At 43.6% G+C, this 15,397-nt stretch overlaps 2 protein-coding genes across 11 annotated transcripts; both read right to left on the reverse strand.

Annotated features, from left to right (window-relative positions):
* Positions 1-679: 679 nt before the first annotated feature.
* On the reverse strand, positions 680-5,383 carry Foxk (forkhead box K). 3 transcript variants are annotated; one of them, XM_076824128.1, is made up of 6 exons: positions 5,228-5,383; positions 4,193-4,573; positions 2,992-3,765; positions 2,620-2,879; positions 2,431-2,533; positions 680-2,333 (listed from the first exon to the last, which is right to left on the reverse strand). In XM_076824128.1, the coding sequence occupies exons 2-6, from the start codon at positions 4,549-4,551 to the stop codon at positions 2,159-2,161; spliced, it is 1,671 nt and encodes a 556-aa protein (XP_076680243.1). In that variant the 5' UTR covers positions 4,552-4,573; positions 5,228-5,383; the 3' UTR covers positions 680-2,158. The 3 variants fall into 3 exon arrangements, with proteins under 3 accessions (XP_076680243.1, XP_076680244.1, XP_076680242.1); XM_076824129.1 differs by lacking the exon at positions 5,228-5,383 and adding an exon at positions 4,703-4,946; XM_076824127.1 differs by lacking the exon at positions 5,228-5,383 and having other exon boundaries at positions 4,193-4,945.
* A 2,303-nt stretch (positions 5,384-7,686) lies between these two features.
* LOC143375213 (uncharacterized) lies at positions 7,687-15,258 on the reverse strand. Of its 8 annotated transcripts, none has more exons than XM_076824112.1 (8): positions 15,237-15,258; positions 12,512-14,114; positions 12,139-12,373; positions 11,893-12,002; positions 11,542-11,788; positions 11,241-11,445; positions 10,943-11,144; positions 7,687-10,866 (listed from the first exon to the last, which is right to left on the reverse strand). In XM_076824112.1, the coding sequence occupies exons 1-8, from the start codon at positions 15,239-15,241 to the stop codon at positions 9,034-9,036; spliced, it is 4,440 nt and encodes a 1,479-aa protein (XP_076680227.1). In that variant the 5' UTR covers positions 15,242-15,258; the 3' UTR covers positions 7,687-9,033. The 8 variants fall into 8 exon arrangements, with proteins under 8 accessions (XP_076680227.1, XP_076680226.1, XP_076680224.1 ...); XM_076824111.1 differs by lacking the exon at positions 15,237-15,258 and adding an exon at positions 14,700-15,184 and having other exon boundaries at positions 12,512-14,111; XM_076824109.1 differs by lacking the exon at positions 15,237-15,258 and adding an exon at positions 14,700-15,184.
* Positions 15,259-15,397: the final 139 nt, after the last annotated feature.

Consider the following 15,397-nt stretch of genomic DNA (forward strand, 5'->3'; position numbering starts at 1 on the left):
TAATGTCCAGTGTAGGAGCAACGGGAAAAATCAGATCCCAGGTGTGGTGTATGTACTACCGCTGTAAATCATAAACCAGTGATTCATCGTTGGAGATTTACTAGTTTCTGCTTCGTGTATGTACTTTTACCTACTTGTCGAATGATTACGTGTCGCTATCGCATTTCTTGTTCGATGCAAAACTGGTTGGCGTTTATTTCACTGATTTCGTCATACAACAATTGTACACAACGAGAATTCTATACAATTCGATTTCGTGTGTTCTCCTTTGATTGTGACGCTTCAAGCGCGCTTCCGAGATTTATGAAATCAAGGATTTACTTATGCTGATGACAGAAAACACGGCGAGACTGTTTGTAAATCGGTGCCGGGGGGGGGTGGCTGGGTCGAGCGCAACGAAAATGATCCATATAAGTGTTCCGAGGCACTCCAGAAGATAATTGGCTATTTGCTTCTCGAGCTGCGATGGCAGACAGTCGTTCGCTTTATGGTCAGAGGATTTTTGAGTATTTGACACTTGTGTTAATACGAGTCGCTTGGTCTCCCGAGTTTCTCCGAGTACCTATATACTTTATGTATCATTGCTTTTCAGTGGCCTTTCGGCGTACCTAGTTACGATAAATAATCTAGTAGGAACACGCCCACGAGCACAGATGAAAACAGTTCTAAGCGGTAGTAATTCGTTCAAGAGTTTATTTACAAGTGGCAACAAAAATACTATCACCTCTTCCTGTATGATTATAGTACGTTAATAAGTTCTTTATCAGATAAACAGGCACGTCAGAAAGAGAATTCAATCGACGTATTCAGCGATCAAGTAACAGCTTGACGTTCGAATAGAAATTTTGCATAATCATACGCAGAACTACAACCTACGGTTCGTGTCTACGGTTCACGACCATTTCAGGAAATAGCAACAAATAGATGCGGCCGGCAGACGCGGCCGATCGAGTTTATAGAATGAAAAGGCGGCTGATGGCGATCATCCCTCTTCCAGCGGTAATGGGTGCGTGCTCAACAATAACGTTTAACGAAACATTCGGGAACGACTACGATGACGCATGTATGTGGGTATCTAACAGAGTTGTGTCGATTGACGAAACGAAAGAGATCCAGCAGCTCGGTCCTGAAAGCTTGTTTATGGCAAAAGTTTTACAGCTATTAACAAATTACCCGAAAGTATTAGCTTACCAATATATTAACAGCATATCAGGACACACCACCTTCTTTCTGTGCTGCACCGAGGTGAGACTGACGCGAGCTGTTTTTCAGTACATTCATCCTTCTCCCCCTCTTGAGATTCGCCGGGCGTTTAAATATATTGCGATATGATTTCATTCAGGATTACAAGGATTATCCCCTCGTATGAATAGGCAAAAGCTCTCGCCGTCTCCTCGTCATACACATCATACGTCAAAGACATGAAGGAAGCATTCGATGAAGCGTGTTTATACGCGCATATATGCACACGCACTCACGCGCGCACTCGCTCTCGTTCTCGCTCTCGTGTATGTGCTTGTGATTCTGAACATTTATGGATCATAGATGCACGAGAATTCCGAAAAATTTGCGAAACAACCTGAAAACTGCCGATATCTCTAAAAAAAAAAAGAGTAACGATTTTCGTAACTGTTTTTTTTCTTTTTCATACAAGAATCATGTCCTTTTGACTTTGCGTCTTTACCTCGCATACTTCGAGACCCACCCCTGTGTGCTTTATGCAAGTATACCATCGACGACACAACTAATTACACAAAGTAGTGAGATCTGCCTAAATCTGATGAGCGAAACAAACTGGAACGCCGATAGGAAACAAAATCTTCTCTTCTCTCACATCTTTCCCGAATTCCAGATGTCCTACTTGTTGTTGTATTAAGCAATAAATTGGATCGAGTATTTGTCGCGCGGAGACTAATCAGTAATCAGTATATATTAAAAATGAACGAAAGTACATCGTTAAGTGTACGTGTACGCGTATTTAGATGCGGGCATGGATATGGGTGTAGATTCGAAAGATCTGGATATAAAGGTGTGTATGCACGTTTGCGGACGCACGCATGAGCAGGTATGAGGTACACGCGCGTGCACATATATTCGACGATGAGCGAATAGCACGATGTAACAAATGTCCTACGTAACGGGAACCTGGGACAACGATTCAATGGTCATCCATTTCATGAACGCGTTGACGTTTCGTCTGTGGTTGTTGGTGTTCGAGTGGCTCAGGACTTTCGACAATAGCGAGCGGTGCCGGTGAACCTGGAGAACTATCCGATTCCTCGTGCGAGCGTTTCACAACTCCGACGCCTGCGTCGGGGCCAATAAAGCTTCCACTAAACACAAAAAAAGCATTCCTCATCAGCATCAGACGACAAACTAACCCGAGGGGATCCAAGAGGTCCAAGAAAATCTCAGGGAGCTGCGACGTACCTGTAATTATAAGTGGTTTGTACGATAACGGGAGCCGGACTATACTGGCCGGCCGGGGAAAGAGAATGTTCTTCCGCCGCGTTCCCGGAGACCACGTATTTGTCTATAAACAACAGAGTGATAAAGTGAGACGATAAATATTTAGACCGAGAAGAGCGTTAAACATTTAAAACGCGTCGTCAGCCGTACCTTCCCTAGTTGTATCTCCGCTGACACCGTTCGTAACAACTGTGATTTGCTGCATCAGGCGACCCTTATGAGACGACTGGCTCGAGGGTGCGTACGGATGGCCTGGTGATCCTGGCGCGGACTGACTAGTCAGTTGACCAGCCGGTGAAGGTACAGAACTGTCCGGATACGACTCCGGCCCCGGTGAGGCTTCCCTGCTCAGGCATTCCGGCGTCATCAATCCACTCATTCCTACGTGAGACGGAGAAGCAGGTGCGCTCCTGGATGGTATTAACGTTTGTACATTCGATTAAGGTTCGATCGACGTTTCTCAATCTCCAATAAGCCACACAAGTATACGTAATACACGTTGATCGAGGATTAAAAAATTACCTGGACGAAAGGCCGAAGGGAGCTCGAAAACAGGGAACTCCACGTTGCCTTCTTCGTCGGAAAGCCTGCTCTATCAGCTTAGCTTCCGACTGAGGATCTATTCTCCAGAATGAACCTTTCCCCGGCTCCTCTTGGCTTCGCGGTACTTTGATGAAATAACGATTCAACGAAAGATTATGCCTTATGGAATTCTGCCAGCCTTTATCCGCGGTTCTATAGTATGGATAGTTCTTGGTAATATAGGAGTAAATGCCAGACAAAGTGAGCTGCTTGTCTGCGGCTGACGCTATCGCCTGAACAATTAGTTGCGCGTAAGAATACGGTGGCTTAGAGTCATCCTTTGGTGGGCTACAATGCGACGTTGTACCATTCGGCCCGGTACTGCTTCCACTCCTGTAACGCGATTCGACGCAAGGCTCGGGACTTATCTGTCTACTAGAACTTTGTCCCCCCTCGTGCCTTTCCAAACCGGAATTCTGCGGATCATTGGCAACAGCGGCCGCGTACACCGCTACCATTTGAAGGTCCGCCGATATGTTCCTTCTACCCTGACCAGCGCGCGGACTAGCCGGGCATGAATTAGCGGCGCTAATAGTTCCAGTCGGCGAAGGAAACGGACTGCTATATCCTGCGTCCGGAATATTAATGCGCAGAGGCGGCAGTGGAGCCCTTTGTTTCGGTGGAGAAGGTACACGTACGTTATTTTGTTCGTGCTCGTCCACTAGCGACTGAAATACGAGCCTAATATTTGTACTGGGGAATCTGAATGTACATCTGTAACAGCAACACACATCGGAAGATGTTAGGCGCAAACAAACTTGTTGATTGTAACGAAATTAAACAAAATGAAACAACATTTGTGAATGAAGACGCAATGAATGATTATAAATGGTTGTGCGTGGTTTTAGACGACGTGCGATTTAAATGAATGGTTAAACACAATGTTTGCACTTCCTATTGCTAAATGCAGCTGTGCGATAGGATTTAGGGCGGGTGATATAAGGAAAGGATGGCAAATAATTTCAACTTGCTGAAAGGGGTATAATCCAAGAGAGGAGAGAGAGAAAGAGAGAGAGGGGGGAGAAAGAAAGAAAGAGAGAGATATATGAGAGCTTACGAGTAATGCGTAATGTGAAGAGCATGCGAGAAACGTGCGAGAAAGGTTAAGTCGGTTTGATAAAAGGCTCGAAATATATCTTACGTCTTTGGTAACTGAAAGGCAGGCGCGCCTTTTCGTTGAAAGACTCCATCGACGAAAACACCATTTTTACCGTTGCAGATCATGAAGAAAAAGGGATGATCATAGAAAATTTCGAGGTGTCGTCGCGAGATAAAACTGGAGTGGCCCATGTTGACGTCGACCTCACCCTTGCTGCTGTTACGCCCGATAGTGATACGTCGCTGTCTAACCATGTATTCAAACTCGCGACCCTCGAGCCGTGCAATCGGTGCACCTTTTGCCTCCGGGTTCCACTGCATCTTCGTCGGACTGGCCGGTGCCGACTTCAGTGCCAGAAGGGCCCACGCGTCGCTCTCCTGAGTACGGGAGTACGCAGACATAGCAGCAAGTGAGCGAACCCTCCTTCGAAATAGAATGAGAGAGAGAAAAAGGAGAGGTAGACAGATAGATATAGATAGAGATATATAGATAGATAACCGAGAAGATAACTAGATACATAGACGCGGGGATAGAAGACGAACGAGTTACTACCAGAGTGAGAAACGACGTAATCACGGCCTAAGAACGCGTTAGTACGAACGATCAGACCGAAACCGACAATCAGGATTTACGGGGATTGAGTGCAGGTTAACACCGGCGAGTACTAACAATCGCGGGAAACACACAAGGAACATTGAGTTAATCTGCCAAACTAACGAATTAACCCACAAATTCACCAACAGGCCCAACGACCAACCGATCGAGCAATCGATCGATCGTTCCTTTCGATTGATCGACATGCTGGCCGACCGAAGCATAAAATAAATATGCCTATGGAGTATGTACACATACTTACAAAGGAGAGAGAAAACCGCTTCTTGTTAACTATATACAGATTGTACATACCCTATATAGTTTACACGAACTTTACTATGAATAGTACATTGATCAACAGATAAATCCATTATACCATACAATGTTCTTTATGATTTTATGCCAGCGGTTCGAAAAGTAAACATGCGATTATGCACTTTTATGCGATCCTAATGATAGTAATTTCGTTTTTGTTCCTCTTACTTATACCGCTGCGTCCCTTCATCTCTCCTTTACTGTCTCATCTTTTCCTAGAAGAATAAATAACTCTTTGGCTAGCAATTGACGATCTGCCGCATCAAAACTCCGACGTGGCACGGAAAGATATTGACCAACATGTTTCACTAAGAACGTTCTAGGCCATTGTTAATTACAACAATAGATTTATTACAGATGTACATACATACTACTACACTGTACTCTACACATATATACACTCTATAATGTAAACTAATAACCTCCATGATTATAAGCAAAATAATCACAAAAAGCGTATACCATACAGCAAAGTAGCCAAGGGTCCATATTTTCTTTTAGAAAGCAACTTTAAAACATAATTTGTTAACTTTCCGTTACAGTTCAGCCGCACTGTTAAAGGAGGTTATGTGCAAGAGCATACAATCTGTTTATTTATTCGATTATTTGCAATCTGAGGTTATAGGGAGGGGTGTTGTAGAATGTAGAGGCTCTAAAGATAATCATGCAACCATTTTTAACAATAAAATTATTTATTTACCGCCCGAAAAAGCGTTTTAAAAGTGTGTTCAGTTCAGGACAGAAATGCTAGCGGTGAAAGGTACGAACTAAAATGGACGTTAAAACACGCCCAGGTTGCCAGTCTTAAGAATGCGATTGGACCTTTTGCGTCCGTTATTTCGACACGCATGACGTTCATTATAATTACATTACATATTTCTATATAACTATTATAATTAATTATAAACATAATCGCTGCAAATATCACATGGAATAGTCGCAAGGGTCTACATTAGGAGATGCAATACTCAAAGTGCATTTCCTATTTGGCAGAGAGGTAGGTATTATTATAAGTAATTCAGCCGTTTAGCTATTCTCTGCAGCAGGCATTGTGAATGTTTTGTTTTAAATGATGATTAGAATTAACTACGGTGTAAATTGTAAAGGTGTGCTCTACCTCATCTTAATCATTGTTAATCTGTAGCTGCGACGTCGAGGTGTGGAAGTGAAGCGAGGAGAAGGACAGAGAGGTATGTAGTACTAACAAGTAGAGTTCGTGAGTGTTCGTTGAGCAATATAAAATATAAGAGTTGATAAGAGTTCTGTTCTTGAAACGCCATCTTTGAGAAATTGTATACATGTACCTGAATACATACCCAGGGAAAAGAATGAACCTAACCTAACCTAGCTGCGACGTGCTGCCACGCGTGTGAACACGTGTGAATTGTGAATCGCGAACTAAAGCGACTCGGTGGTTTCACATATCTAACGATATCTCTGTCTTTTCCTAAATAGCGCACCCTCTCACTCTAAAAGACACGTATATAATACTTATATACTTATATACTTAGTTGTTCAATTTACCAACCCAGGTCGATAAATTAGGTGCAGCATAAACGTCAAGTGACGCGGCGATTCGAAACGGAGATTCAAACAAAGCTTGGCATTTACAGCAGAAATGTCCAACTACGATTAAATACTCTGAAGCTACATAAAATATGTATGTACAAGCTTATTGCCGAGGGAAGCAACTTTTACTACTATCGCAAATAATGAAGGGAGAACAAAGGAATACAGTGGTGAAACTCTGATTTTCATTATACCGGTACATACGTATATTTCATTCTTTTAATTTAGTTTACATTTTACATTATCAAAGAAGTCGATACAAATGTATTCAGTGCTGTATTTGTACTTGTGAAGATTTTTGCTTGAATTTCTGTGAACTTGGAGCTGCTGATACATGCGAATATGATGAAGAAGGGGAGAAACTGGTTACCTTTAAGATTATCCTTGCTATTCTTTTTGTCAAAATAAGGGGGCATAACGATTCAATAGCCATTAAATGTAAGTAAAATGTACATAAATATGTAAACTGTTGGGAGACATGGTGTGTAATGTTGAAAGCTAAACTAAAGGAAAAGGGGGAAAGAGTAAAGCAAATAAGGATGCAAGGAATAATCGACTAAAATGTACTTTAAAAATTAAAAACTCGTCATATTATTGAAGAAAATAAGTATATAACACACACACACGCGCGCGCGCACACACACACATCTGTTCCGCTTCCATACGTATCTGCACTCGTGCATACATACCTACATATATACATACGCTCGTATATACTTGTCATTAACGTTACTCTCAAGTATTTGTATTTTGTGTACAATACAAAATAATCAATGAGTTTTGAGTTTTAAAAATGCACGTAGAGCCAGCCCTTAACGGGTTAGCAATTTGGCACAAAGGTTTCGCGATTCATTGATCTTTGGTTCACGGAGACGGTTATCGAGTACGATTCGAAAAGACTGGAAGCTACTCGCACCTTATCATTAAGGATTTTTGCAAATGAGTTGGGATTTCATGCCATCAATTTGAATTTGCGCGAAAAAAACTACCTTCCGACCTAATAGTTTTACTATACTTTCATATAAAGATTCAACAGGAAAAAAAAGTATCCTCGAATAAATCTGTTCTTTCTTACAGTGATGGGCAACTCATTTGCAAATTCCAGGACATTATAATGTATTTAGCTAATGGTATTCTTACACGTGCATGGTATGACTAGAATGAAAATGAACACCTAAAACTCGTTATCGCTATACAGATATATGTACTTACAGATATCATTAGGCAACTCGATTGATTTGTTTTGTGAATTTGAAATTGCCTCGCTCAGATTGAAATCACGATTTGCGTGCAGCGACCAAAAAATTCTGAACCAATAAATTATTCATTTGTCTAGCACTGTTCGAAACAATCCAATTCTATAAGTTATCAATTTCAATGTTACGAACATAAGGACGACGATGATGATGATGACGATGACGAGACGAAACGAGATCAACGACAGAAAAGAACAATTTCCAATAAATATAATTATGTACTGTCGCACCTAACCAGTATTTGCATACCGATAAGCAAGAAGTAGGAAAGTCCAAGTCCAGTGTATTAACAGGATTAATGTGAATATGCAATGATACTTTTGATAAAAGGTATCATCGTATCCGAGTTTTACACATAGTCACTGGTAAGGATGTGTACATACAATATAAATACACGGTCCAAAGGCTATATTATTGGAAAATTACGTAATTCCTCTAATCATGCGTCATACTTGCAGCTGCGGAACGATTTCCTTCCTATAATTTTGTTTATAAATGCGTTAAAAAAATAACGTTCGTTTAAAAAATAATAAGTACATGTCATATCTCACTATATACTCTAACGATTCGACCGTACACTTGAAACGTTTTAAAAAGTCGACAGTCTATGTCAAACATAAATGATTTTCTCTTACATTTGTGCGCGCCTCTGATCCAGAATTGTACTATCATTTCAAGGGTAAAACTCTACAAGTTTTTAACGTGTCTAAAGCTCAGTTACGGTTACTTTACATGTGTCGAAGAAAGATGATCTTTCACCAAGCCTTGATATCCCATAATTGATCTGCGTAATTGGTTCTTGACCTTATTTGCGCGCTGAACGGAAAACGTCGCACAGACGATAGATATTGCCACCACGATGCTTTGCTAATTATACAACCCTCGCTCATTGGACTGGAATGAAAGACAAGGAGGATTGGAAAGAAGAATAGAGATGATGTATTAATAAAAGTTGACATGTTCCCCTGGACTGCACGTATTAGTGAAATCGTGCTTCACGAGTAGCGTAGAAACGGTCGCAATAAAAGTTACCCGATAGATGGATATTTAACAGACCAGGTCACTGGGGCAAGCATACGACTGTAGCCGAGTGTGTGAAATGTAAAATGGGAAGAAACATAAGTGGTGGACGATCAAGTAGACTGTTGTTCAGTAGAAACTGGAATAATGATGGTATCCTGGTCTAGGTGGATGATACGGTGCAGGACTAACAGGATAACTAGGGTTGTATCCTGACAAAGGCGGAGGCGGAGAAGATGGTAAAATTCGTGCATCCACTGCGTCAGGAATGATTATCTCTGGGCTTGCGATCACACGGGTCCCGGAACCGTGTAAATGATGAGATCTCGTAAAAGTGAGATCAACGGTGTGCCTTCCACCGGGAGTGAGATCCAAACTAACGACTCTTGGAACATCATTATGAGGATAGTCTGATGGTGATGGTGGCGGTTGAGGAGGAGGTGGTGCTGGAGGTGGGGCAACAGCAGCTGGAGGAAGGGGGGCTGTTGCAGCCAGCGGAGGGGGAGGAGGTAGCAGCGACGAAACTGTCGAGCCAACGGAAGGAGCAGACGGTGGCAGAGACGCCGCCGATAGTGTTGTCGGTGATATCGCACAAGTTCCGTTCCTGCTGAGATCGACGCTCCGTCTTTCCGCCACTTCGTACATATGATGATGATGATGATGATGAGGTGGAGGCGGAGGCGGGGCAGGGGGCGGAGGTGGAGGAGGATACCGGGTGTTTTGTATTTGCACGCTGAAAACGTGATGAAATCCTCTGGCAGACATATCTAAGCCCTGAAGCTCACCACCACCACCACCACCGCCACTACCACCACCACCACACAAGACAAGAGGCTCGAAGTTTGATCTGTCTCTACCGAAATCCTGCTCGAGGGTATCGTATTTGTATGACGTCGAAAGATCCAGCTGCATCGCTTTCTCTTTGACGGAGAGGCTCAGGTTTTGCGCTACGGAGTCTCCTTCGTCACTGGACAAATTGTCCGTGGATGCTTGATGATGGTGATGGTGGTGATGATGGTGGTGATGATGACGGTGATGCACATCTTGATACCGCGGTGGATTCGGTGTCGCCGACGGTGACACTAGGTCGTCTTGTTGAATGTGAATGTAATTGTTTGGCGAAGAGACGCGTGATATATCCTCGTGGTGCAAATATTGATCGATATTATGCGCTCTCGGTGTGCCGATGTAGTCGACAGGTCGGTGTAGCTGATAATCATCGTGAGAACGACTAGGCGGCGTATTCCGACCGTCCGGTGTAGGCGCCGGGGATATTAGTTCTTCCTGTTGCTGTATGTACGAATCCAAATGGCTCGTTGGTGATCGTTGAGGTAATGGTGACTGCAATTGACTGGGTATCGAGTAAAGATTGGTGTCGCGGTCGTTGTCGTCTAATATTGGACTAGAGACTGCTCCTATGTCCCTTTCAGCGGCGTCGAGAGCAGCTTCGACCAGCAAACTAGCGCTCGCGCTCTCGGTTCTTCTATACACGCCAAGTCCTAATTTGCTGTTATCCATAATACTGCTCTGCGCCCTAGTCGCCGTGCCGATCGGTGACAATGCTTCTTCGTTTACATCCTTAGTGCTGTCTTGAAATTCGTAAGTATTCCCGGTAACCACCACGCTCGACGACAAATGAGCAATAGTATCTGATGCTACGGTTACATCCGACGTTGTCGAAGGATTGAATTCACCGAGCCACTTCTTACTACCTTTGCTCTGCAACCTTGAAACACTGTAAAGATCCGCATCCGCGCGGACACTTGCTGCTGTTGACTCGAGAGTACTTGAGGTTGACACAGTACCCGCCGGAAGTGACGACGTTGATATCCGTGGGTTACTCTCCACTTTATACGTGGATGCGGGATGAGTTCCAAACTCGATTATAGTTGGAGACCCGGAATTATAGGGTGTTTCAGCCTTTATACCGTTGTCCGAAGACAAACTGTTGTTGCTGTCCTGCTGAAAGTGTGGCATAGGAAGCGTTACACGTGCAGTGGTGCTACTGCTGTTTGTTGAATCTTATTCAGCCACGAACCTGAGAAGTTTTTCTGCTGGGTCGAGGTATCTTCCCGCGACCAACATCTTCTACAAGCCCGCCGCTGTATGCGTCGAAGGTGTACGCGACGGATCGTTCGATTTTTGGCATCATCTCCTCCGTAAGTCCATGCACCTTCTTATAATGAAATTGTAGGCATTGCTTAGTGGTGAAAGCTGCTTTGCAACTATTCTCTTTACATCTGAAAGGCGAATTTCCAAAATTTACCACGCTGTGGTAATGCGTCGAATGATATCCGTATGGTAACAAGTCAAACACCGATTGAGCCTACTATTACCTGAACGGTTTCACCCCGCTGTGCGTCAACATGTGTATTTTCAGATTGCTCTTGTTCTGAAACATTTTCCCGCATCGATCGCAAGTGGCGGCGCCGACCACATCTTTATGGTGAACCTCTTTCATGTGACGCTGCAGCGCCGCACGGGAGCCTAGAAGTTTCAGACACAGCTTGCACTGAAACTCCCGGAGCACCTCGGACATATCTACGTGTTTACACGAATACATGAAAATACGACACGAGAACTCGAACAGGCTGCGTTCGTTAACGCACTTCACCATTATGCCGGATAAGCTCTTACCGCTATGCATCCGTTTGATGTGTACTTTTAGCTTTTGCGGTTGACAGAATTTACGTCCACAGAAATCGCACAACGGCCTTGAACGTTGCGGGTTTTGCGCGCACCCGTAGGTTCGATGCATTTCCAGATAATTCAAGCGTAAGAAGAATTTTTTACAATATTGACATTGGTATGCACCTCGACCCGCGTGTAATTCCGCCGCGTGCTTCATGATGTTGTCCTTACCTAAAACGGCAGCCCCGCATACCTAACCCGGACCAGAAGCGAATGCGCATACGTTTAGCGGGTTTAGCCGTACAACAAACACAGCACCGACATCGATGCGGATTACAACGATTTAATTCTCCCTACCTTGCAGTGATACTTTCTGATTGTCAAACTGTAGTTAGTGTCATGGAAGATGCAACAATGGAGGCGATAGTATATTGGGTGGGCAAAATTTAAATTGCATCCTCCACAATCTGGATAAAGAAGAAAGTGTAAGCATAATTGAAACGAAAAGAAATTCTCGTCTGGCTTATATTCGAATGTTTAATCGGTGTATCCGTAACATTCACCATTGACCCTGACCCATTATTGAGAAGCATGATACCGTACTCGTTTTATCTACTTTATTCTTTCTCGTCCATGCCGAAGACTGTGAGTCCGCCCAATACGTCAGTTCCATTCCTGACACAATATTTTGAGTGGTAACAAGCTGCAATTCTCCCTGTTTCGTAATTACAGCTACGCTTCTTTCCTCTTTCGTATCGGCTGGTCTAATGTAACGAATCCAATTACTTCTTAATGGGTCGGTGGTACTTATGTACAAGGTTTTACCATTATTATCTATCTAAAAAGTAGAAACCAAAGAAATATCGTTTTATCGCGGGGATGCTTATGGGGAGAATCTGTAAGTAGGTATAGAACGAGAGAAATCCGATCGCCGCGGCCGATATGATTGGTGGTATGAAAAGAGCGTCGTTTGTACCTCCCAAATGTGTCTCATGGAAAAGTCATCGGGTATATCCATTTCTCTAACTGGCCGTCCAACCAGGGGACCCAGTTTCACGTGCATTGGAACAGAACTTTTCGCGTAAATCCCCAACCCGTGTTCCGAATTGGTGATCCTTAGCTCGAAGCAATCGGGCAAAGAATCCCTAGCGTACAATGGCCGATCGGTGTCTACGATCAACAGCTTCTCTTCCTTCTGACCTTTCGTTCTTGTTTTATGCTGATCAGTCAGCAAGGTGTCGTCGTCAGATTCGGTATTATCTTCGGTCATTTTTCCATAACCCTCGGACATAGGGTCGCCGAATTTTATCACCTTCAATATCTCGTCATTTTCTTTATGCTTATACAACCAATCCTCGTACGATATGGAATCTGGAATAGCGTACAAGGGTGTTGTCAATGGACAAGCATCTTGCAAGTGACGATTATTGCATTCCTGACACAGTTTTATTTTAATGGCTAATCTCTGCGGCTCCAGTATTAAAGGGTCAACGCTTGTTCCGCTTTGATGCTCCGAGCTTGTAATTGCCGATGTATCATCTGCCACGAAACAGACGTTCATATCATCCCGCACGATTATCCCGTCTTGAGGCGCTTTACGTACATCGTGATGTCTGCGGTTCCTATGTTCCCCAGTGTGCTTGTGCCGTTTTTTCCTATGCTTGTGCATAGGATCGTCTAAAAGCTCCTCGGACGAATCACCCATCGTATTCTCATCTTCCATCCCTTGGACATCATGTTTCAGCCGTTTTCGTTTCTTTTTCAATTTTCGATCTTCCACTTGCCGATCTGTAGTCGCGTCCTCGTCTTCGCAAGGATCGATGTATCGTGAACCGCTTAAAACATTATCATTCTGTCCCATCTCTACAGGCTGGCCGCAAGAAGCTGTGCCGTCATCTATTCCATCCAATGCCTGCGTGATAGTTTTATCCAGATTGCACTTATTGTTAGCAATGGCAGATATTTCTAGACCGTTCAACCTTGACTGTTCGCTGTTATCGCTAATCGTTACAGCTCTTTTCATATCAACATTTTTTATGTCACGGTAGAGTAGATTCTCGCCGGTATTTACATTTCCTATCATTTCTATGCTATCTACGCGTTCAGTCTTTGCCCCAACGGATACGACTTTTGTTGTATCTTTCAAATTCGCCCCGATGTTTATTCCACTCGTTAATATGGAATTCTCTCTTTTCACGCAGATTTCTGCTTCCTCCCCTGATGTTACATTGTTACAGGATTGATTGGCAGTTTCAATCGACGAAACGAAATCCATGGCTTTCAGATGTCTCTTCTTTTTGCGCTTATCTTTATGGTGCTTAGCTTTAGTCTTATGATGCCTGGACTTTGAGCTAGGTCGAGCCTGTAACTTGATACTGTCAGTTAATGTGGACTGCAGTGCAACGACAGTAGATGCTTTCGGCTCCGCGGCAGCGTTACTGCTTTGTTTTCTTAAGCTTCGACGAAGAGATTCCCTGGTACCATCTATCCAATTTTTTTTCTGTGTCGTTTGCATTTTGTGCTTCTTATTCTGATCCGCTTCTTTTTCGCCTTCTTCATTGCATTTAATGTTGTATCTACTGATCAGAAGAAAGACACTTCTATAAACAGAGTTTCAGCGATGACGAATGCAGATAAAGAGACAGAGAAATAGAAACAGAGGAAGCACCGAATCGAAAGTTACGAGTTAGGAATTTTTATTCGCCAAGCAGAAACTATTGGAAAGTTTTTGTAATTGCAGCCTATTCACAGATGCTAAAAGGAAATCGTTTACCTGTATATCTCTCGTACTCACAGTCAAATAAATTCAACGTTTCTTCTATACCGATCCATTTGTGCTTTCGAAGGGAATCAAGATCAATCAAAATCGTTAACATCGATAGAATCGACATTTATGATTTTAACAAGCAGATTATCGATTACTTTCACATCCGACATCGACCCCGCAAGATGGCGATTCGGGAAAGATTTGGTCACAGTAGAGGGGAAGTCCCGTCACCGAGTGACAGGATGCGTTCCGTTCATTTCGTGTGCCGGTCAAAACAGTTTTCGTAGAGTAAACAGAATGTTGGTATCGAGTCGAGTCGAGTCGATCACCGTCTAGTCGAATCGATGAAAAAGAAGCGTGTCGTCTAGACTAGAGAAACGATCTGTTTCCAACCTACCTGGAAGCGGACTCGGCAAGATCGAGTAGATAAACTGCAACATCTTCATCCGTTGATAGACCTAAGCGTTTCTTAAGCGAGAGCCAACGCTTGCCGTTGGTAATACCGATGCGAACGCTTCGAAAGTGTTTCGTTTTCCGTTCCTGTCTTGTTCCAGGATTGTTATTTCTGTTTTGGCAACTTCTCGTTAACCCCGACTCTCTTACATGCCTTGTACTTTTCTTCGGCATAACTACATCGTAGATCTGCCGATATTAAAGCGGCAAACTCCAAGTTTACCACGGAGGTCGCGCACCGATATTATCCTATCCTCTTTATGCTCACGGCCTGACCATCGCGCCGCCCACTCCGCCCACCCTCGTCACTCAAAACCCCGCTGACAACCTCATGCGACCACTCGCACCAACTCGCACGTCGCACCCAACGCATCTCTCTCTCTCTCTCCCTCTCCCTCTCTCTCTCTGTCTCTCTCTCTCTCTTCTACTCTACACTCCTCTCCCACACGCCCACACCTCAGTCGCACCCCGTCGTATGTACCCCATAACCACGCTATCTTCCTGTTTTATCGATCCTGTCCTCTTTGCTTCATCGCTATGCATCTATGTATACCTACACGTATTCAACGTCGCTTTATGTGTATGAATGTACTACTTGGGCCTATTACTCTGGCTCTCTGTGACGATTTGAATCGCGCCATC

The sequence above is a fragment of the Andrena cerasifolii genome, chromosome 12 (assembly GCF_050908995.1).
Source record: "Andrena cerasifolii isolate SP2316 chromosome 12, iyAndCera1_principal, whole genome shotgun sequence".
NCBI lineage: Eukaryota > Metazoa > Arthropoda > Insecta > Hymenoptera > Andrenidae > Andrena > Andrena cerasifolii.

Excerpts from the sequence above, each read along its gene's own strand:
- Foxk (XM_076824128.1), bottom strand. The coding sequence starts at position 4,551 with ATGTCTGCGTACTCCCGTACTCAGGAGAGCGACGCGTGGGCCCTTCTG. Across the intron at positions 3,766-4,192 it reads GCCTTTCAGTTACCAAAGAC|ATGTACATTCAGATTCCCCA; the intron begins GTAAGATATATT and ends TTGCTGTTACAG. Across the intron at positions 2,880-2,991 it reads CCCTTCGGCCTTTCGTCCAG|GAGCGCACCTGCTTCTCCGT; the intron begins GTAATTTTTTAA and ends AATACCATCCAG.
- LOC143375213 (XM_076824109.1), bottom strand. The coding sequence starts at position 14,929 with ATGCCGAAGAAAAGTACAAGGCATGTAAGAGAGTCGGGGTTAACGAGA. Across the intron at positions 14,115-14,699 it reads CTTGCCGAGTCCGCTTCCAG|TAGATACAACATTAAATGCA; the intron begins GTAGGTTGGAAA and ends TCTTCTGATCAG. Across the intron at positions 11,145-11,240 it reads AGCGGGGTGAAACCGTTCAG|ATGTAAAGAGAATAGTTGCA; the intron begins GTAATAGTAGGC and ends TTCGCCTTTCAG.